We start from the raw sequence: 24,438 nt of genomic DNA on the forward strand, positions 1-24,438 counted from the left end.
GTGGAAGGGAGTGGACAGTGGAGTGCCTCAGGGATCTGTATTGGGACCCTTACTGTTCAATATATTTATAAATGATCTGGAAAGAAATACGACGAGTGAGATAATCAAATTTGCAGATGACACAAAATTGTGCAGAGTAGTTAAATCACAAGCAGATTGTGATAAATTGCAGGAAGACCTTGTGAGACTGGAAAATTGGGCATCTAGATGGCAGATGAAATTTAATGTGGATAAGTGCAAGGTGATGCATATAGGGAAAAATAACCCATGCTATAATTACACGATGTTGGGTTCCATATTAGGTGCAACAACCCAAGAAAGAGATCTAGGTGTCATAGTGGATAACACATTGAAATAGTCGGTGCAGTGTGCTGCGGCAGTCAAAAAAGCAAACAGAATGTTGGGAATTATTAGAAAAGGAATGGTGAATAAAACGGAAAATGTCATAATGCCTCTGTATCGCTCCATGGTGAGACCGCACCTTGAATACTGTGTACAATTCTGGTCGCCGCATCTCAAAAAAGATATAATTGCGATGGAGAAGGTACAGAGAAGGGCTACCAAAATGATAAGGGGAATGGAACAACTCCCCTATGAGGAAAGACTAAAGAGGTTAGGACTTTTCAGCTTGGAGAAGAGACGACTGAGGGGGGATATGATAGAGGTGTTTAAAATCATGAGAGGTCTAGAACGGGTAGATGTGAATCGGTTATTTACTCTTTCTGATAGTAGAAGGACTAGGGGACACTCCATGAAGTTAGCATGGGGCACATTTAAAACTAATCGGAGAAAGTTCTTTTTTACTCAACGCACAATTAAACTCTGGAATTTGTTGCCAGAGAATGTGGTTCGTGCAGTTAGTATAGCTGTGCTTAAAAAAGGATTGGATAAGTTCTTGGAGGAGAAGTCCATTACCTGCTATTAAGTTCACTTAGAGAATAGCCACTGCCATTAGCAATGGTTACATGGAATAGACTTAGTTTTTGGGTACTTGCCAGGTTCTTATGGCCTGGATTGGCCACTGTTGGAAACAGGATGCTGGGCTTGATGGACCCTTGGTCTGACCCAGTATGGCATTTTCTTATGTTCTTATGTTCTCGTAGTTGAACATTGTCCACGTTTTTAGCTATGTCCTTGAAGCATCCTGTCAGGATGGCTGCAGTGATGGGTCTAGTCACATCCTGGGTTCATTGGCAGGCTAGTGTCTCTGATCGGTCAGATTTTTCCAGTGGCAAGTGTTTTTACCATAACAGCGCAAGATATCCTCTGCTTTCTAGGCGTGAAGAATTTCCCCAGGGTGTTTTGATTGGTTACCCATGCAATGTCTTATTTGGAGATATGCAAAAAAACTTCTGCGTGAAATCCCAAAGGTGACCTGCAAGTTGGTGAAAGAACAAAGCTGAGTTCCCAAGGCATCCAGTAGCTGAGAGACGTGAGTTAGGCCTGCTTCCTTCCAGTGGATGAATGCCGGATTTTCCCAAGGAGTCTTACTGTACGCCTTCCCTCTGTGGCCTCTGCTGGGTAAGGTCATTTGCTAGATCGTACACCACAGAGGACTAGTCCTTCTGGTGGCTCCGGATTGGCCCAGACACTCGAGGTATGCAGACATGCAGAGGCTTCTGATGGAGAGCCCCCTTTGCCTCCCCCCACACAAGGCCCTTCTCCAACATGGTCTGATCCTTCACGAGGACTTGACTCTGTTTTGTCTTATGATCTGGCCTTTGAAAGGGCTCGCCTGATGAAGCGTGGATATTCGGCGGCCTTAATCGCCACCTTGCGCATGTGGAAGTTCTCAATTTCCCTGGCATACATGAGGATCTGGAGAGTATTTGAGGCCTGATGCAAGGAACGTGGGGTACCCCCTCGGACAACCAAGATTTTGGAATTCTTACAGGGCGGCCTCAACAAAGGACTCTCAACTCCTTGAAGGTCCAGGTGGCGGCTGTCTCCTGTTTCAGAGGTGAGGTGAACAGAGCCCGCCTGTTAAACCATCTGGATTTGGCCCGTTTCCTAAAAAGAGTTAAATACCTTTGACACACTTAGTGGCCGGTTCCCCTATGGAACCTCAACCTATTACTGGACTTCTTGTCAGGACCTTCGTTTTGTCCATTGCTCGCTCTGTCCCTCTGCCTGCTAATGGTGAAAACTGTATTCTTGGTGGCAATATGTGCGGCTCGTCGCATCTCTGAATTAAAGGCACTGTCATGTTGGGAGCCGTTCCTCCAACTGACTCCAGGAATATTGCAGCTTCGCACTGTCCCTTCCTTTTTACCAAAGGTAGTCTCTGAGTTTCACCTGAACCCGTCCATTTCCTTACTGTCCCTAGATAGATGCAAGGACTCGGAAGACTACTGCCTTCTACGCCACTTAAACAACAGTAGACCATTTGTATGGTATCTAGAACGTACAGAACCGGTGCACAAGACTGACTGCTTGTTTGTTGTTCACGGTGGAAGGAAACAAGGTGAAGCAGCTTCACGAGGTACCATAGTCCGCTGGATCAAGGAAGTGATCACGAGAGCCTATGTAGAGGCAGGGAAGCCTACCCTTTCAGGTTAAAGCTTATTCCATTAGGGATCAGGCAGTATCCTGGGCATAAGCTAAGCTACTGTCTCCCGTCGACATTTGCTGAGCAGCAACGTGGTCTTCCTTGCACACCACCTCCAGGTTCTACCGCCTGGAGGTCCAAGCCGAAGAGGACTCAGCCTTTGTGAGAGCGGTGCTAACTGGACCATGGACAGAGTCCCGCCCCATCTGGGAGTAGCTTTTGTACATCCCATTGGTCCTGAGTCTATCTGGCTTCACGCTAGGAAATGGAGAAATTACTTACCTGATAATTTCGTTTTCCTTAGTATAGACAGATGGACTCCGCATCCCGCCCATGGCTGCTCATGAACAGTGCTAAAGAATCGCATGTGAATCCCTATCCCAAAGGGGCTACGGGTACACCATCTCCCTATCCCTAGATCTGGGCTTCTATAATATTGCTGGGATTCAGATCTGAGTGAGTACAGTTATGGACACTGGTTTTTAATTAAGTTTTAAGCATGTTCTAATCAAGTTTTTAAATCGGATTTTAATCAAGTTCTTCAAATGGCTTTTGAAGAGAATACTGAATAGCCAAGGTCACTGCAGGGATATATCTAGGGTGACGTCAACTTTGAAACCTGATTCCGTCTCATTCTGCTAGCAGGGGATCACATAATCTATTGGTCCTGATTCCATCTGTTTACACTAAGGAAAACAAACTTATCAGGTTAGTAATTTCTCCATTACGCAATAAATATGGACATAAGATGGTCAGTTTGCAACTTTGTTTGCATTGTCTGGGCCATGATCACAATATAGTAATTTGTGCTGCTTGTGTCAAAAGGTCTCAGAGCTTTTTCAGACGGGGGGGGGAGGGCTTGCGTCGACCAATATTGATATCAAAATGATCAGATTCCCCAAAGCACCATGACAAGAAGTCTTCATTCTCACATTCTGAAGGTAAGAGTAAAGAAAAGGAAAAGCACCACATAGAATCCGCCTCAGTGCTGAAGATGCCATTCCATGCCCGTGCAGACAAACACGAAGCATTCCACCGCAGAAGACTTCCACTGCTTTGAAATAATCGGCACAGAATAAATTTGTGCCAGTGGTGTTCGGTACAGATAAAAGGAAAATCCAAAGTGATCAATCCTTCCACCAATATTGGTCACAGAATCAGATATGTCCTCAATTTTTCACCATAGAATAACATCCAGTCATTTTTAGAAGATGTGGTTGGAGTTTGTTTACAAATACATGAATGTTCTGCTATACCTACATAGAGCAGATATAGCCTATTTTGGAGAGGCTTCAGATAGTTAAAATCTCAGTCCCCAATTCTGTAAAAGTCTGAGCAAGATTCTGATGTAGTTAGAATATTTGGAGCAACGTTTGGACTCCAAGCAGAATCTATGAATCTTCCTGTGAATCTTCTTTGATATCCCTTCAGGAGTCTCTTGAATTACCATCAGATCCATCATTGGCGCCAAAGAGGAGCACCACTCGTCCAAAAGATATCTCATACCCCTTATTAATTCAGAAAATGGCACAGGCAATTCCTTTCAGACGGGAGAAAGAAAAGTCCACAAAGGGTAATCAGCCCAGAGTTTTAAAATTCCTGCAACTGCCCAATCTATGGTAGTACCAGTCCATGAAGATCTACCTTTGAAACTCTGGCAATCTCCTTTGACTGCCCCTCCAGTCCATAAAAAATGTTGCCCAATATCCAGGTCACAGAAAAGTGCAATTACTGCATGAATCTATAATTGTGGAAGCAGCTATAATAAAAAGAGTGAGAGAGACAAAAACACATTCAGGTACTTCTGGGAAAGAGGTGAAATTATTGGATACATCAGGAAATAAAACATTTCAAGCAGCGAGGTTAGTCTAGAATTTCAGCTCACCAGTTTCAAATGGTGCAATACCTTGCAGAACATTGAAAAAAACTTCATTCTGAAATCTAGGACAAGATATTCCAATAAACTTAATGATGCTGAGAAGTGCACTAAACATCTTGTGAAAGCAGTTTGAGGCACTTGATACTACTTCAAGGTCTTCTAGGGTTAAGGAGACCATCATGGCTGGAAGTCAGGTCTGTGTAAGGATGTGCATGAAAAGTCAGCAGATGTTTCATGCACAGGTGAAAATGTTATTTGGAGAGAAGGTTAATGAAGCAGTGACTATAATTGAGGAACACTTTTACAATCATTATATTATAGGCAACCGCCACAGCAGCAAAACCATATCTAAGAGAGCTCTAACAAGAAAAATCCACTCAACAACCAGAACAGAAAAATGGTCCTAATTTTTGAGTACACCCATGCCCCCAAAGACCTTCTGCTAAAAGATCTTCCAGTGTGGGAAAGATATTTTCAAGCCCAATTGTTTTGAATAACTATAAACATCAGAGTTTTGCAGGCATGTTATTGCCTCAGTTTTCAGAAACTTCCTGGAAACAACCAACCTCAAATTCATACTGTACCTCAGGAGCAATAGAGCCCATTCTGACCCAGGAAATTGGGAAGGGATTCTCTTCCAAGTCCTTTCTAATTCGCAAGAACTTGGGAAACTTGCATCCAGTGCTTAATTTGATAAAATTAAACAAATTTGTCAAAAAAAGAAAATTTTAAGATGAATTGCCCGTATACCACATTTTAGAGCTCAGTTAACAACTTTGAATTTAAAAGCTGTATATTTGCACATTCCAGGTTGCGCTTCATAACAGCAGTCGTTATCAACACAAAATTCTGCCCTTCAGTGCGCATTTCCAAAACATTTGCGCCTGTAAGTAGTTTGTACTCTCATACATGCTGTTTTATAAACATCAAAAGCGCGTGTATTTTCAGTCTCGCGCACACATTTTACATGTGAAAAAAGGGGCGGTCTAGGGGTGGGGCCAAGAGGTGTTTTAGAAAAGACTTTGCGCATACATTTGGCAAGGTATTAGTGTAATTTTACACCTTGTGCAATTGGCATCAGACTCATCTACTTTGTTAGTTGGATGGGTGGTCTGGGGGGAGTTCAGAACTAGGAAGGATCAAGTGAACTGGTGGAGGTTTTGGTAAGCTAGTGACATGTTTTACAATATACTGACTTTCATGCATAAACAGGGTTTTATGTGAGCAAGTCAAATTTTTTTTTTTTTTGTGTGTAAAATATACATGCATATGTTTTTAAAATAAAGCACACACTTGCCAATATTTGTGCGTAATGAAACATATACAGGTATGTTAGGTAGACATACATGCAGATTATAAATATGCATTATTTGATATGGGCAGATTATAAAATACTGTAATAGGTCTCTATTTGGCCAGAGATGCACGGAATCATTTGAAAGTTACCGTCAAAATGTTTAGCGGAAGTGGCAGCGCACATCAGAAAGAACAATGTTTCAAGCTTTCCATATCTGGACGATTAGCTGCTAATCAACAGATCTCTAGAGGACACTCACCAGGCAACAGCCTACATAATTCAAAGCCTTCACTCCTTAGGTTTCATAATACAGTTTCCTAGTGGGTAGCCAGATGGACTCAGGACCAATGGGTTATTTGCTCCCCTGCTAGCAGATGGAGACAAGAGTCAGGTTTCAAAGCCATAGAGACACCAGAATGGGATTCTTCTTAGGTTCCGTCATGGAGTCCATCCCAGGAACACCCAGCGTCTTCAGAGTCTGGGAAACCAGGGCCAACAAATCGTCTCTTTGGAAAAAATGTAACATGGTCTGATATGATTTTAAACCTAGAGGGATTTCTCCATCTTCCAAAGAATCTAGATTCCCTTCTTCGTCTGAGCTGTCTGCCAGGAACACCCTTGGTGAGGCAAGGCATGTTTCGAGGTCTGCCAATAGGGCTGGGAAAGGGAGGATTTACCAGCTGTGCCCTCGAATTCTGCTCCTAAGTAGTTGTGCACGTACGGCACATGTGCAGAGCCAGCATGCACTGCGCACACTGACACTGTATGGAGGGCAATGCAAGGCGCACAAGATGGCGCTGACGCAGCCTACCACATGGTGTCAATTAAGTCTGAAGCAGGGCCTAGCCCACCGGGGGGCCGCTCGGATGCCCACTTCCTTTTACACCAACGGATCGGGAATGACGAAGGTAGGGCGCGCCGAGCAAGGAGTCCAGAGGAAGTGTTACTGCAACCCCTCCAACATCTGTAATTGGGAAATCTTTTTTTTTTTTCCCTTACCTGGGCTCGGCGCTTTCTGGCTGAGTATAAGGACGGTCTCTGGCTGCAGGGGGAGGGGGCTTCCTGCACCCACTGCCTTTCAGCTTCGGCGGCAAAGTCCACGTCTGGAACCAGCTACCGGACCAAGGCACACCTCTGAGGGATCTCAGAAATTGCCTCAGGAATTCTCAACTGGGGGAGGGACCTTTAGGTATCACGCAGGAGAGCGGGGCTCAATCTTTCTCCAATTTATAGGTAGAATTTCTTCTAAAGAGTACAGCGATCCTGAAAGGGAAAGCATGTCCACATCTTCTAGGAGTCTGAGAGATACTGAAGGGCTGAAGTCACTGCAGTGTATCTAAGGTGACGTCAGCTTTGAAACCTGACTTTTGTCTCCATCTGCTAACAGGGGAGCATATAACCCATTGGGCCTGAGTCCATCTGTCTACACTAAAGAAAACAAAATTATCAGGCAAGTGATTTCTCCATTTCAGAAGTACCAGCTAATACCATCACACCATCTGGAATTCATAGGAGCATTCCTAGACACACAAAAAGGAAAAGCCTTTCTTCAGATTCAAAGGATAAAAAATCTGGTCAGTATAGTCCTGCATTTGACTAGTCTGAACAGAATTTCTAGGACATAAGGCACCAACCGTCCTTGTTCAGCTAGCAAGATTGCACATGAAAGAGGCTCAGTGGCACTTAAAGCTCTGATGGAATCAACATAAACTCGTCCATTGACTTCTAGAATTCAGATAACCAAGTCTCTTATTCACATACTCTGGTGAACTCTCCCTTTAAATCTTCGTGGTCAAACCTTTCAGCCTTTGAATACACAAAAGATTACCACCATCTTTATAACGATGGTTCGCACACCTCAACAAAATTTATTCTCCAGGGCCCTGGTCTGATCTGGGTATGCAATGCCACTTAAATTGATTGAAATTGAGAACTATTTTCAGAGGTCTTCTAAATTTCAAGAAACAACTATTAGTCAGTTCTACAGATATGGGTGGACAGACAAGTTGCTATTTACTACATAAACAGGGAGGCATGAGGTCCTCAAGATTTTGTGAGAATTTGGAATTCAGCTCTTACAAGATATATCTTTCAGCAATTTAGGGAAACCCAACATCCTAACAGATTCCCCAGCCTCATGAGTGACAGTTATACCTCAACACAGTTCAATATCTCTTTCAGTGCTGGGAAACTCCAAGGCTGGACATCTTTTGCAACGCTGTCAAGCCGCAAGCTTTCTTTATACTACTCAAAAAGAACAGAACCAAATGCGCTAGCAAGGGATACTTTTTTGCAATTTTATGGTCAGATCAATTCCTTTTTATCTACCAATTCCTCTTAAAGCCAAAACAGTTAAGTAAAACTTAAGAAGAGATAAGAGAAAAATGATACGGAGGGCTCCATTTATGGCTGCTGCAAACATGGTTCCCATGGCTTCAAAGTTAGCAGTAGCATCTCCTGTACATCTTCCAATATTCCCAATGTCCACTCAGAACGATGGCTCTCTCCTCCATCCCAATCTTCGTTCCCTGGCTGTTTCAGCTTGGATATTGAAAACTGCTTAATACAGAAGTTACCATTCCCTTCAGAGGTAAGAGAAGTGCTACTAGTAGCATGGTGAAAGAGCATATAACTTTAAATGGAAAAGGTTCTTCACTTGGTGTGCAAGGAAGAGTACAGACCCCTTTGATTGCCGTGATTTAGAAGTACTTCAGTACCTTCTGAGCCTCTCAGAAGCTGGATTGAAATTGGATTCTGTAAGATTACATTTAAGTGCTAATGCAGCATCCTGAAAACAGAAGGCAGATTAATTTCACAACATCCTATGGTAACAGTGTTTTATAAAAGGGCTTCTTCTGTTAAAGACCCCTTCTACTCAGCGAGAGCTCAGTACTGTTCTCTGTGCTTTAATGAATTCTCCTGTTGAGCCTATTGCTAGGTGAATCTTACATTTCTGTCATGGAGGATTTTTGTTCCTGATGGCAGTTACATCAGCTTGCAGAGTGAATGACCTCTAAGCTTTATTGATTCATGCTCTATATTTTGCAAATTTTTAAAAAGTAGGATGATACTGCAATCCTAAAGTTCTCCCAAAATAGTGTCTTATTTTCACTAGAACCAATGCATCATTTTGCAGGTTTTCTTTTCGAAGCCTCACGCTACAATAGTGGAACAAACTCTTCATTCCTTAGATTGCAGAAGCGCATTACTTAATTTTGAAAGACCAAAGGCGTTAGAAAATGTATTTCTTATACTATGCTATTGCAAGATTTTCCAGTAAGAAACAAAATTGCTTGGCTGTCAAATTGCATTTCACATTGCTGCTTACTTAAGAAATTGCTACATAAGAACATAAGAAATTGCTATGCTGGGTCAGACAAAGGGTCCATCAAGCCCAGCATCCTGTTTCCAACAGAGGCCAAAACCAGGCCACAAGAACCTGGCAATTACCCAAACACTAAGAAGATCCCATGCTACTGATGCAATTAATAGCAGAGGCTATTCCCTAAGTAAATTTGATTAATAGCCATTAATGGACTTCTCCTCCAAGAACTTATCCAAACCTTTTTTGAACCCAGCTACACTAACTGCACTAACCACCTCCTCTGGCAACAAATTCCAGAGCTGGCCCCGTAGTCCATATATCTAGTAATGGTTCACACAATATATTAAACCTGGTCGCTGGGTCCCAAATAGGGTTATCATCGGGGCCGAGATCCCAGCATCATCTAACTTCCAAAATTAAAGTGCGTCAGATAAGAGCAATTTTAATATTCAGAGCTCGTGTCCGTTCAGTTTCAAAACTGGATATCTGCAAAGCAGCAAGATGGTATTCCATTCATACTTTTGTAAAGCACTACTGTCTTGAGGGAGAATAACTTTGGACAAGCACTGTTTGAAGAACCTGTTGATCCTCAGCTCTCCCTTCAGACTCTTATTTATTGGTTTGCATTTACTTTCTTCCCAAAAGGAACCCTATTTCATTGCAACTCTCAGCTTGGGAGTCCCCACCTGTGTGGCTGAACGCGTCCTGGTGTCCACAAAGACAGGTGTTCTCTGTGGACAGTAGGACAAACCAGCTGCACAATCCCACCCTCAAAGTATAGGTTTTTATTTTTATTTTTAGTAAGTTATTAGATTGGAGGAGCTTACTTGGTGGTAGCAGCATGGGAGCTCCAACACATGCTTGGAAGGACTTTTTTTAGTTTTTCTGCACTCAGAGTATGCTCTGGATCTGCACCATGCGATGACATCGATCCCTTGTATGGCTGATTTGTCGTCCTGTCCACTGAGTACCCGTTACAGATAAGCACATTGCTTTCTTTGAAAGAGAGGTGTAAAACTTTGTGGTAGCTGAAGTGTTGATGATGAAAGCACCGTGTAGAAATATCACTAAACAGCTTCTTGACCTTTAGTTTTCCTTAATTAAATCATTTTTGGAACTGTACTACTGCAAAGCATGGAAAGGGGATTAGACTGAATTTGTCTTCATTTTTTCAGTGGATGCTCCCTCCAGAAGAAACAGATCATCTGGTGGTAAAACATCTAGTGTTTTTTTGTTTTATAATGCATTTATAGAATTGAATTAAGAAGTTATTGTTTTGACAACTTAATCTCTTTTCTTCCTGTTCTAGCTCTAGATGATTATGCACCAGGTTCACATGATGTGGGAGATCCAAGCACAACAAATTTGTATCTTGGAAACATAAACCCACAGGTAATATTGGAGATAAATATAAGCCAAAACACTTAGGCCTCAGTTCTGTGAAAGTCCTGAGCTGGATAAATGGCCAGTATTGGAGATATGTTGCTATGGTATTTGTTACACTGTAAAATATATTTTTGGCTCTCTCCCTTGGAGTCCTACCCCATTTGTAATGTTCTCTTGACTTCTAAATTTCACAAAATGGGAAGCCTTTGGGAACCCATTGAGAAAATCAGTCCTTGTGAGCTCTGTCTAAAATGAAGCCTTTCCATGGAGATCCATTGGTGTTGGTGAATCTTGATGGCTTATTGTAAGCAGATTCAATACTGTAGTCACAATGAAATCTCCAGGTATAGATAGTTTTTTCATCATTTGATACAGTAGTAGAGTAAGGATGAACCTTGGACCTGGAAAGCTTTTTATAGGAACAGTTCAGAAATAGAAATATGCAGCAGAGACTTTTACATTGGTACCAAGATGTGCTACGCAAAAGGAACATTTTTTTTTTTACAAAATTATTTTTTGTGTGTAGCAATGATTTCACATGGTTGCGGGTTACTGTCATAGCTGTTAGTTTCATTCCTGTTTGAAAGCCAACTAGATGCTGATTTTTAACATAAAAACCTTTTACTAACTTAAAATAGCTTTTTGACCATTTCTCATTTAAGAAAGAAATGGAAAGACCAGAATCTGACATTTGAAGGGTGTTTTGGTTTTTTTTTTTTGTTTCACTTGGAATGTGCAAAAAAGAGCTTATGGCAGGGGTGGCCAACTCCTGTCACAAACAGGCCTGGCTTTTAGGATAACCATACTGAATATACGTGGAATGAATTCATACAGTGCAATGCGTGCAAAATATCTCCTGCATATTTATAGTGGCTATCCTGAAACCAGACCTGTTTGTGGCTCTTGAGGACTGGAGGATGTAAGGAAATCTTGTAGAGCAGAGCTATGAGATGTTTCACTGCTTTTTTAAATTCCATAAGAAAATCCACATGAGTTAGGGTCACACATTACTATTGCTGAGCCTGAAGGATGGAAGATGGAGCTAGAAGGCTAAAAACTTACAGAATACTCTTATACCTGTGATAATGTTGATGGACATTTCACCTTTAGAAAAGTTCTGGGCATTAGGTACATTTTTATTTCCTTCATACCTTGTGGAAGGCAATTGCTGTGCAGAGACTTTATGAATCGCCTTTCCCCATTTAAACAAATTATTCTATCATTTCTTTAGTTATGCATCTGCACAAGCCTATACATTATTTTACAAAATCATTATCCTACTGTAAGCAGAAAATACTTGGTACCGTGTAACCCAACAAAAGTTTGTTTGAGCATTTATTAGTCACCAATACTGAGGCCCGAGGTGACATACAAGTAAAACATTCATGAATATTCATACAGTAGAAACAGACACCAATGAAACAAGGAACAATGAGAACAGGCAATAACAATCATAAAGCGGTTAATAAAAGAAATCAAATGAATATAAAATAATCAAAAGCTTGCTAAAAATAGTCAACAGGGCCTTGAAAGTCTTAGCACAGGTGGTTAGGCGAATATCTTCAGACAAAGAGTTCCAGACTACTGGCACTGCTATAGAAAAGGCTCATTCTCTAGTCTCTAGCAGTTGAGCTTGCCATACTGAAAGAATATGCAGCAAGCCACACTGAGATGATCAAAGCGAGGGTGACTGATTTATGTATATGCAACATCTCATTCACCCAGGGGAGAATCCTTCATATATAGCTATCTGTATTCCTTTTTTTTTTCCCCTGCCTGTAAGTGCTCCTGTCTTTATAATCCAGCAGTTGCATCACCAGTACTCTGGGTGGGGCATGGATGTTACTGTGGCATAAGGTTCCTAGCCTCAGAAGTTGTAATGATAGTCTCTACAGCAACCCCAGCCCTTGCTGGCCAACTGAGCAGGACCTGAGATGCTGTTACATATATATACATGATGCGGCTGAAGGGCTGTTATATCTATAAGTATATGCAGAATACAGAGATGAGCAGATAAGGTGCTGTTACCTTACTTAGGTGCTAACAGGTGTTTCAGAATAGAACCCGAGGTGCTATGGAAAACAAGAGTTCTCCACAGATGAGGATGGTGAACAAACATATTTCTATAGCTGGGTCATAGAATCAACCCCAGTCAGGCTGGCCACACTGTTCTTTTGTATATTTATTTAACTTTGGCCCCATAACCACCAATCTTGTTTTTCTTTTGAATCCATATTTCTAATCTGTTTTATCAAGTAACGAGGTATTCTGTATATAGCTTTCACAGCTAATTAAACACATGATGGAATTTCTGGTCTAAACTTTGGTCGCGCTCTCTAATGTAGATGTATTTTGTAGCGTGCCCTACTAAAGAGGTTCCCGGCCCCAGAGGAGGCTTTGGTTGAACTTGGGGGGAGGGGGTTTGCTTGGCAGCCTTTCAAAACAAAACTGAGGATCCTCTGAGTCTGCTTGCCCCCCCCCCCCCCCCTTTTTTTTTTTTCTTGGTTTTATTTCTTAAAGTTCACAGAGGAAACAAGTTTTGAGAGCAGAAGTTGAAAGCTGAGTAGCTTCTTTGGGACAGCTTGTGATTCATTGTAGCAGCAGTCTGAGGGTAATTTTTATTTTTATTTTTTTTTTGGTTCTGAGGGCTGGGTTCTTCTGCAGTTGCCTGATTTGCTGCCTTCCTGTGCTATGCACGCCCACGAAAAGGAGTGGAGCCATTGCTATTCATCCTGTGGCTGCAGGCGGGCCTCTGCTAAAGCTGGCGCTTTGTGTGTGTGGCTTGTCTGAAAAATGGGAAAAGTCCGGGGAGGGGTTTGACAGAGGTTGGGATAGGGCTGGCCGTCACGGGGGACATCCCGCCTGGAAAGCAGGGCATGTGACTTGTCTGACCTGACAATGTCTGGGAATGGGGGCCATCTTAGGTACTGCAGAATAGATAGCATCCGCAGGGCAGCATTACCCATTTTTTGTCCTCCATTTTATCTCCAGTTGAAGATGTTATCAGGAAAGCTCCATTAGTGCCTGACTTTGCTTCCTCAGGAGATTTCCTCCAGAATTTTTTAGGTTTTTCCACCAGACCTTTTTGTGCTGTTCAATGGCCTGGTGTAGAGCACTTACAACCTCAGGATATTCTGGCATGGGATCAAGTGCTACATCTTTTTCATCTGGCTTGGTGCCACCTAAGAGACTTTGGCTGCCTTCAGAATCAAGGGATGATTCTTCCTCTAGGCACAAAGAGCCTCTGTTGGAGGATCCTGATGATTATTTTGTTTGCAGGCAGTGTTGCTCCTTTAGAAGAAGGGGAAATTCCTTCTGCAAGAGAGGATGATTCTGTTATCCACCTTTTTCCATAGAGATGTCATCCCTTATTGAACAAGTGGTATTCGCTCTCAGAATAACAGAGGAAAAGGAAGAGGAGGCTCCTGCATGGAACAGATTATTAAAGGGCTCTGTAAATCTGCCAAGGGCTTTCCTTTACACACTGAAGTAGAAGAAATGTTGATGGCACAATGGGAATCCCAGGAGACTGGGCTCAGGGGAGTAAAGCTTTTTAATAAATTGTATCTGCTTTCTCAGGATGCTTCACAATGTTTGTTTCAGATGCCTAGAATGGATGCGCTGATTTTGGCAGTCACAAGAACCACTATCTTGGTGAAAGAAGGTACTTCTCTTTAAAAACCCCCAGGACAGAAAGATTAAGATTCTGTTGAAGCATATGTTTACATCTTCTGCTTTGACAACATGGATTGTGATTTGTAGTGCTTTTATGGCACGAGCCCCCCTTTGCTGGATTCATCAGCTTCCAGATGGTAATGAGGCTGCTTATATGGAATTGAGAGCAGCTTTCCTAGCTGATGCTTCATATGATCTTATCAGAATATTTTCTTGATCATTTGCATTGGCAGAAGCAGCTAGGAGACTATGGCTAAGACCTTGGGTAGCAGATTCTTGGTCCAAGACCCACCTGTGCAAGTTACCTTTCAAGGGTAAGCTTCTCTTTGGTGAGGATCTCAATCAATTGGTTAAGGATCTAGGAGTACCTAAGTCTCAGACTTCCTGAATACAAAGGTTGAAACTTTTTTATCATTTCAGCAAGGGCCAGGGTCGGTTTCAAGGTTCCAGAAGGTACAGGCTGGGCAAGCAGTTAGTCTGTTAGGATTTGTTTCTGTTTTTAAACCTTTCATGGATTTAGGAGATCAGGAATAGATTCCGCTGCTGTGATCGGATGAACTTCACAATGAAGTGATAAGGGTTCACTCTCTGGTGTTATCTGTAGGTAGCCACCTGCAGAGGTTTTACCAGGAATGGACTCACATAACTTCAAAGCGGTAGATCTTAGATGATGATCAACACATTCTCTAGAATTGGCCGATCCAGTTTCCTATGCTTTCATTGTCTCTCCTGCCTCAGCTTCCAAAAAATGGCAGTTCAATGTTTCAGAGGCTGCATCTCTTAAAGGCTGTGGTTCCAATTCCATGCGAAGATCAGGGTCATGGTTACTATTCCATTTATTTAATTGTTCCTGATAAGGGACAGATCATGCAGGCCAATTCCGATCTAAAAGTAGTCTTTGAGTCATCCATTTCAGAATGGAGATTCTTCGGTCAGTTCTAGTCATGGTTCATTAGGGTGTTTCTTGCCTCCCTAGATCTTTCAGAAGTTAATTTCCATATCCCAATAAGGGGGAACCATCGGAGATTTCTAAATGTTTGCATTTTAAACAAGCATTTTCAATTCAGGGCCCTTCTCTTTTGGTTACAGCACCCAAGACCTTTATCAAAGTCATAGCAGTGGTAGCTGTGCATTTCTTTCAGAAATGCATTATTTATTTATTTAACAGTTTTATATACCGAAGTTCTAGTAACAAAGTTACTAATCAATTCGGTTTACATGATAACAATAAAATTGACATATAGAATAATGTCTTACAGAGAACAGGGAAGATTGTGGTTCATCCTTATTTAGACGATTGTTTGATCAGGTCCAAATCGTGTCAAGAAGGTATCAGAGCCTCCAGCAGAGTTATCCAGCTTGGACTGGATAATAAATTTTGCAAAGAGCAATCTTGTTCCTTCTCAAATTCTGGAATATTTGGGAACTCAGTTCAATATGAAAGTGGGTTGAGTCTTTGACTCTAGAGAGAATCCTCAAGATTGTCTCAAATTCTGGGCGCCCTCTGAAGTGGTAGATTTTTATTTGAACTATCTTAAACTACTGAGGTCCATGGCTGCCACCTTGTATTTAGTTTCCTGGGCCAGAGCTCATATGCAGCCCCTGCAAGCTGCTCTGTCTCACTGGTTGCACCAGTCCCAAGATTATAATTGCTGCCTTTCCCCGCTCTACTGAGCAAAGCAAGAATCTTACCTGGAGGACAACAGCCCAGAATTTGTTGAAGGGTGTGAGTCTAGAACCACCCTCATGGATCGTAATCACCATGAATGCAATTTTGTCAGGTTGGGGAGCACAGCTGTCTGGATGAGGTTACTCAAGGATGCTGGTCTTGGGAGAAGGCTTCCTGGTCCAGAAACAAGGGCAATAAGGTTGGCTCTGTTGCAATCTCCTCCCTTGGTGAAGGGAGATTGGTCAGAGTTCTTTCTGACAATGTGACTGCAATGTGACTGCATATTGACAATATGCAATGGCATTTTTCGGCAAACAGGGAGGTACTGAGTCTGGCACTGTCCAAGGAAACAAGTTTCTTATTCCAGAGGGTGGAGCACAATCTTTTGCATCTATCAGCAGTACACATTGCAGGGCAGGAGAACATTCAGGTGGATTTTCTCAGCAGAAATCCTTTGCATCTGAGGTAATGAGAGCTAAGACAAGTGGCATTGCAGATAATAGTGTACCAGTGGTGTCTTCCTCGAATAGATCTCATGGAGACCAGAAAGAATGCCAAAGCTTGCCATTTCTTCAGTTGTTGCAGAGAAGTGGAATGAGAAGGAATAGATGTTCTCGTTCAAAAGGGATCCTTTTATGTGATTACTTGCTGGCCCACGATAGGGAGAACCCAGAGAAAGAGCAGGTCTGAGCGGTCTTAGAGGTTCTGGACTGGCTGAGGCTACAGATAACTTAACCTCTGTGGTTATCGGGGTCTTGATGTCTTCTTACACAAGATCCAGTAGTCATAGAGCTGTCTCCATTCTCTCTTATGGCTTGGCTCTTGAAAGGTTAAGTTTCTGTCAAAAAGGATGCTCTTTGGTAATTTCCACACTGCTAAAGGTCTGGTGACTTTTCTTCAGATGATACTGCAAGGATTGATCAATTTCTCTGTGCTGAGCAGATATTTCTTCCATTCTAAGTTTTTTCTACAGCGAGGTCTGGATAAAGGATTGGTACTAAATTGTTTAAAAGTCTAGGTAATTGTGACTCCTGTTTCAGGGGTAGAGTGCGAGGATTCTTGGTTGTATCTCATCCTGATGTTTCTTTTGTGGGATAAAGTGTCCTATTTTGAGACCTGTCGTTCCTTAGTGGGACCTTGGTTTGGTTATCATTTGAACCCCTGAGACGTGTGTCTAATAAGTATCTATCTCTTAAAGGTCATGTTTCTTGTTGCCATCTCTTCAGCTAAGTGTATTTCTGATCTGCAGGCCCTTTTTGGTGTTTTCTCAGAGCTGTGTTTAGTCGGACAGTGCCTCCTTTTTGCTGAAGGTCATTTTTGTCTTTAATTTAAATCCAGGTTCTCCAGAGAAGGAGAGTCAGGGGATTAGCAAATCTCAGAAATGTTTAGATGTCAGAGTTCTCTTAAGGTATTTGAAGATCTCAAATTCTTTTCCTCAATCGGATAGGTTATTTGTTTTGTTCAGAGGGCCACGAAAAGGTGAGACAGCTTCAATTGACATTGGCAAGCTGCATTAAGGAGATTCTTATGTATGCATACTTAAGGGTCTTCAGGTCCCAGCAATTTTCTGGGCTCATCCTTCTAGAACATAGTATTCTTCCTGGGCTGAAATGGTGGCTATTTCTCCAGAGGACATTTGTAAGATGGCTGCTTGGTTGTCTGAGCATTCCTTTGTTTAGCAAAGTGAATGTTTAGGCTGTGGAGAATGCAGCCTTTGGTGCTGGTGTCCTTAAAGTAGCCTTGGTGTCCTCCCTCCCGGATTAATTGGGTTTTGGTACTTCCCACTTGTCTGGACTGGTGTAGCAATATAAGGAAGGAGAAACTTTCTTACCTGTAAATTTTCTTTGAGTCCTGCTACACCAGTCTAGAACCCTCCCGGGATGTTAGGCCATGAGATGGTTGAGGAAGTGTTTTCTGTCAGATGAAGTAGAATATCGGAAGTGCCTCTGTTTAGGCAGTTCATTAGGTAAGTGTATATATTATTTTATTGTTCCGATTTATCTTCAGTGCTTTGTTAGTCGAATTCTGGAAGTTTTTTTTCTGGACTGCACCACATGTAAGTAGCTGGAATGACATCCATAGAAAAATCCCTGCACTCTGCCTCCATCTGCTGGTAGGGGTGAACAACCCACTTGTCTAAAGCGATGTAGCAGGATTCAAAGAGAAAATTAACAGGTAAGGAAATTTCTTCATTAATTTGAAATAGGACCATCATAATAAGAACTGATCATACACAAAAAAAAAAATTTGCTAGTTCACCCTTTTAATCATAGGACCAAAACAAGTCTTTGTAATGCATTGTGTGTAAAATTTGTCTTATTTATATAAAATCTGTTGACTTAACTTTGATAAATGTAGTGACTTGAAAATTGCAGCTGTCGCGCCCCAAGATGGCCCGTGTTTGGGAAACCTCTGCACTGGGGGGAAGCATGTCATTCAAGCAGAACATGACAATCAACGTCTCCTTCAAGAAAGGGAGAGCACGATTCTTTGGGGCACATTAATTTGTAAGGTTCAGGGGATTCAAAATGTAGTGGCCGGTCATCTGGAGCTGTCCCTAGGGGTTCTTCAGCACGCCCATTATTACAACAAATGCGTCAGGTACCAGTTGAACAAAAAAACTCAGATCAAGTTCTTGCCGCTTGTTTTTAGTGGTGCAGGGAATAGGCCATCCTATCTGAAAGATCAGCTTGTGCCTAACTGGATGCAATGCTCCGATCCGGCTGCTGTGTTCCAACTTGTAAAATGTCAGTCTAGGCTTCAGTGTAAACTGTTTTCTATCATGGCCCCTTTGCTGTGGAATATACTGCCTCTTGGTTTGAAGGGGAGACATTTCATTTTTAGGAAAAGGTCTTCGCTTTTTCCAATAGTTTAGGGCCTTTGGTCAGTATGCTATTATATTTTTATGATTTTTCAGGTCGATGCAATATTATGCGCTCAGGCTACTGTATAGCTTAACCAGCGATTGGACGCGCGTTTTGGACTTGCTAGGCTAAGATGCGATGCAAAAAGGGGATTAGCACGTCTAAACACGACTAGCTAACAGTGCTCATCACATGGAAATGCCAGGTAGATGAGGCTATTAGCTGTTACCCCCATGCAAAACAAATTGCCATGTGCCCTACATGCACTTTTTAAGACGGAAATGTAATGATAGCCCTGGATCTGGTGTTAAAGTCTTGCCGAGCATCAAGGGCTCACTTAAAAAAAAAAAAAAATCCTGCTTTTTGTGGTTCTTCCTACTTTTAGTATTGTTGGGATACTAAGTAGGAAGAACCACAGAAAGCAGCAACATTGGGGGGGGGGGGCGGGGACTTTTGACAGAGACCAACTTAGGGAAATGGATGCTCAATTTACCTGTGTCTTTTTGGAACCCACTGCTGTGCGCACTACCACATGTCCTGGGCACCCGATGCCAAGGATGTGCTAGGGGTGCAGAATCGATTCCTAGCGCAGCACCTCATTACCATACTGCATCAGGAGACCTGGCAGTGCATGCATTAAACGGGTGCCCAGTTTGGACGCACACTTCTACGCGCGGCTTATTGCATCGACCCGTTTGTGTGTGTTCTGTTTGTTTTGAGTATTTCTTGTATATTGCTTAGGGCAATCTGTTCAGGATGTTATATTCAGAAATTGTTTTAGATAAAATAAAATGTTGTATATATATTGTGCTCTTTTTCAAGGTATAAAATTGAGGGGAAATCAGATTTTGGGTATAAACATATTTTCCAGCTCTCGAGCTAAATAGAGGCCTTTTTCCCCCTTTCAATAATGCAAGAACTCTCTATAAAATATCCAAGTATTTTTCTCTTCTGATATGGACGTTCTCCTTGAATATCCTACCATTAGTAAGGTTAAAGTTGATTTAAACACATGGGTCCCTTTTTCAATTATTTTGATTTGGTAAGATAGCGGCTGTCAAGATGAATTTTCTCCCATGTCCAACTTTTATGCTGGATATGTGCAGATTTCATACCCCACTGAGTTTCTTTGGAGGCCTCAGCAAGTATATGCTTCTGTTTCTCTGTAACCAGGAAAAGAATTTCTCGCCAGATCGTTTTGCTTAGCAAAAAAAAAAAGAGGGAGGCCTTGAAGTCCCAGATTTTTTTTTATTTATTTATGAATTTTAATTTACAATCAAGTAAATAATTCAGTTTTACATTTCAATTTTACATTGAATATTCTTCTGGGAAACAGGTTTTCATTAATGTTTTAATCATACATATCCCAAAGAAACAGAAAAACCTCTTATTTGACCTATTTCTTTGTTACCAAACTAATTGGGAGCACTTTGGGCAGTTAAACAACAAAAAAGTATAAACCAATTATATTACAGAAGTTTACAGATATAATATTTATTTCCAACTATACCTGTATTTAGGTGCTACTCTCCTCCCTCTGGTTCCTACATTCCTCCAAGAACCTTTCTAAATGTTCTGGTTCATAATATACATACCTTATTCCATCTATGCGCATAACGCATTTACAAGGAAATCTTATCACAATTTGAATACCAAATGTTCTAAAGTCCCAGATTTTAACCTGGATTAGTCACTCTTTTTGAAGAGTGGCAAAAAATATATTGGACATCAATGGAATGTGCTTAGGCTGCAGATGTCATTCTTATGTTTCCTTTTTGGGGAGCCGGAAGCAATTCAAATTAAATTGATGCCTGAACATTGCACATCCCTTTGTGTCTCTAGTTCTGTTGATGTTGGAGGTTGATCTCGTATACGATGAAGTTGACTCTTCCTTTTCCTGTTCTACCTGTCTACCACAACTCTGACCTCCCAGAGAGAGTGATCTGCCAAATAAGAGCATCCCTATAATTTCACAGTGCCTCTCTTGTCTCGCTGGAAGAATTTAAAACGTGTTAATATACACAATATTTCTGTATTCCATTGCCTCCAGCTTAAGGGTTTCTTTACTAGGAGCCTTGCAAATGTGGATGTAGCACAGTTTACCCCTTTGGAACATCTGGTATCTCTGCCTTCAAAAAATAAAGGATTAATATGTAACTTTATCAGATCTTGGTGGTTTCAAAATCAACTGCTTTCCAGAAATTAAGATTCAGCTGGGAAGCAGATTTAGGTATACATTTTATTGAGGATGATTGGATTACTTTGATAGACTGAAGAAGCACAATAGTAGTGGCTGAATGGCTATAAAATAGTCTGGCTTTGCCAGTATGCTCTGGAGAGACTGTTTCTCCAGATAGAAACCCTCCAGACTTTGCTGGTAGAATAGTGGAGAAAGAGGATCCTTTTTATGTTTGGGCTTGCCCAGTGATTAAAGTATTTTGGGCAGAGATGATTTCATGGATATATAGAATCATGTATGCCTCTTACAGCTCACTATTGTATTATTATACATTAGATTAGCACAGGCACAAAGTTGGTAGAGGTATTATGTAGTTGACCACATGCTTGTTGCTGCAAGGCATATGCTAGCGTTTTATTAGCAATCTCGTCACCCCCCCCCCCCCCAAACCATTTTTCTCCTTTTGGCTCTGGTGTATTTGGATTATACTTATGTTAAGAATTTATTTATTTTTTTAATAGGGGTGTAGGAGAATTATCCTGATGTTGCAATTTGGAAGCCTTTGATGTGATGGCCTTTTTTTCAGGTTTTGGGGAGATCCTTTTTTAGGGTACTGCTTGGCCTTGCATACATGGTTTTTCTTGTCTTTCCTCTGCTTCAGTCCTTAAGGCAGTGCATCACTTTTAGGTGATGGAACTTGAAGCTTTAATAGATTTGATTTTTTTGTTTGCCTTTTGTGTGATGCTCTTTTTGTTCACGGTTGTAATGGGATGTATTTATGACCATTCTCAATTGTTTTGTTGGTTTTTGTTCTCCGTAAAAACTGGACATTTGGAAAAACAAAGTAACACATTTTTAGTTACGGCATAACTTTCCGATGGCCTGCACGTGCAAATACAGGGGGGGATACCCTGCACATGCCGAGTGCATGTTAGAAAGGGCCTGGCCATGCGCGTATCTCCTGGTATGTGCAGAAGTGCCGGGCCATCAAAAGGAGAAGAGACAGGGCAGGGGCTGACCAGGATAGCAGCCATTAGGCCCTGTCCCGGGGAAGTGCATGCCGGCAGCCGGCCGGCCAGTGTGCGGTACTTACTTCTCCGAAGAAGAAGAAGTAAGTACTGAAACAAAAAAAAAAAACAGGGTAGATAGGTTTAGTTTAGGGGTTGGGGAGGAGAGGGGGAAAAGGGAGGGACGGGTAGGTAGGGGTATAGGAAAGTTCCCTCCACTTGCTTATTGCGGTGGTCACTACCCTAAACCAATTAAGCCTGATGCTTCATTTTGAACTCATATACAGCGTTGCTCTCTGCTTCAATGGCAGGGGGAAAAGTGGAAAAGAGGATTTACATTCAGACAACATCCAACAAGGCATTGATCTGTGCAGTGTGGGTAAACAAGCATCGAGGTAACTTGCTTGATGTGGTGGTTACTACCCTTAACCATTAAGCCTTATGATTCGACTTTGATGCAACTCCAACATTATTTATTTAGAACTTTTCTGTGCCGACATTCATATAAAATAGCAAATCGGTTTACATGGAATGGGTAACTTAACACGGATGCAGAGGCAAAAAGTTACAATAAAACAGGGGGAGGAGATAGAGATAGGTTGAGATAGAGAGGGGTAACAGTATGGGATGACTCGCTAGGCCTTAGTTTGGTTACTTACAGGGAGAAGGAGGTCAGTTCAACTGATGGTTTCATTATACAGTGGACTATATTCAGTGATTATATAACAGTAACTTTACTCTCTGCATCAAAGACAGGGGGTGGTAGGAAATTTGAATCAAACAGTTACTAACAAGGGCCCTGAATTTGGTGGTCGATGAAACAGATAAGTATGGGAAAATAAGTGTGGGAGCTTGTTGGGCAGACTGGATGGGCCGTTTGGTCTTTTTCTCGCCTCATTTCTATGTATCTATGTAAATGGAGCAGACTGGGAGGGAACTGGGTAAAGGCCCGATCGCATCGCCGCGCGTACTTTACAAAATTCCCCTCTTCCCCCGTGCGCACATGCGTGCGGATATTGTATTTTATAACATGCACACAGTGACGCAAGCATGTCATAGCCACGTGTGCGCGCACAAGGACGCACACATGCGGGTTTTAAAATCTAGCTTTGCGTCTTTTACTTGGTCACCCATTGTGCCTTTAGTTTTGTTTTTTCTTTGTGCTGCCCTTACAGTGTTACCAGAATCCTGTGACCAGATTTCACCGATAATTATGAAAAAACGCTTGGTTCTCAAAAGCAAACGGGAAAAATCTAAAAATTGTGTGTGGGTGGGAGGGGGAGCAAGGAGTAGCTGTGGATATTTATTTATTTATTTATTTACTTACTTACTTATTTGAGTGTTTTTGTATACCGGGATACGTTGGGAACATCATCTCTGTTCACAGATAACTTAAAAATAGCAACAAGCTTTACAAAGAACAAGGAATAGAGTGAAGGTTAATAATAAAGGTAACAAAGAAATTCCAACAGGTAACACAACAGGTTTTGTAACGAGCTATTTACAAAGTGTACATTAAAATGAGGTCATCATGACTAATTGGAATAGGTATCAGAATGAGTATTGCAGTGAACATATGTAACTTGCCTTGAACTTGGATGTAGGAAAAGAGCGTAATGAACTCTGAACCCCCAAAGGGAAAGTTGGTGTAAACAAATGGCCACAGTACATATCGATGCTGCGTCCTTATCCCTGCTGGAAGACAAAACCATTCCACATTTCTGGCAAAGAGAAAGCGATCTGCATGTTTTTAAAACTCAGATATTTGACATTTGAATTGAGGAAAAGGCTCCTGATGCAATGCTACAATTATTATGAGCCCCTTAGTAAGTAGTTATGTTTTTTGATGTCTGCATTAGCTATAGAATTAAATTCCATAATCAGTCAAGTTGGTAGACCATAGGTGAGTGGCCACAGGAAATTGAGCCCTGCGAAAACCTTCCTAATCCCAGGTAGAGACGCTTGTTGAAATGTGGGATGGCTTCAGATTCTATCACTAATTTGGGCCTGATGCAGCTCTTGCGTATCAAGGCTTGCAATCATCTTGCATTTCTGGCAATGATCACAGTAAAGTTAGGAAGTATTTTGCATGTTTTTAAGACTTTTTTTTTTTTTTTTTTATATAAATATCAGTGAAATTGGATCTCAGGACAATGGTAACTAAGAGCAATACAGAAAAAACTAAAACAGTAATTATGATTAAAACAAAAAGTATATAGCATTAATAACCATGTATGGACTGTCTGAATCATCCCATTTCCAATATTTTTATAAGGGAATTTTTCTTAAGTGTGTGGGGGTTTTTTTGTTAAAGCTCACTGAGACTGTAGCAATATAAAGATTAGTTGGGTAACTGCCTGTCTTTGAAAATGATGCAGTTTGCATTGCCTTTCTGTTGAATAATTTTCACATTTATTTCTTTTATGGCAGTGTACTTGGTGGTTCTTATTGGGTTAGTGTGTTTTGCTCTTGCATCTGACTTGATTTTTCGAGTAAGCTGTGATTATAACACTCTTGGACTTGTGGAAATCCTTCCTGTGTTAGGATGAAATATTGTAAACTTTTTTATTTGTTATTGCCTTGAACTGCTGGCATTCAAGCACAATATT

General features: G+C 41.5%; 1 protein-coding gene across 4 annotated transcripts in view; it reads left to right on the forward strand.

Annotated features, from left to right (window-relative positions):
- U2SURP (U2 snRNP associated SURP domain containing) overlaps nucleotides 1-24,438 on the forward strand; it is a 186,892-nt gene that overhangs the window by 66,329 nt on the left and 96,125 nt on the right. For all 4 annotated transcript variants that reach the window (XM_029617276.1, XM_029617280.1, XM_029617278.1 and 1 more), the window contains exons 7-8: nucleotides 10,225-10,260; nucleotides 10,359-10,441. In XM_029617276.1, coding sequence (XP_029473136.1) covers nucleotides 10,225-10,260; nucleotides 10,359-10,441 — 119 coding nt within the window. The remainder of the gene's footprint in view (nucleotides 1-10,224; nucleotides 10,261-10,358; nucleotides 10,442-24,438) is intronic.

This window comes from Rhinatrema bivittatum, chromosome 9, assembly GCF_901001135.1.
Source record: "Rhinatrema bivittatum chromosome 9, aRhiBiv1.1, whole genome shotgun sequence".
Taxonomy (NCBI): Eukaryota; Metazoa; Chordata; class Amphibia; order Gymnophiona; family Rhinatrematidae; genus Rhinatrema; species Rhinatrema bivittatum.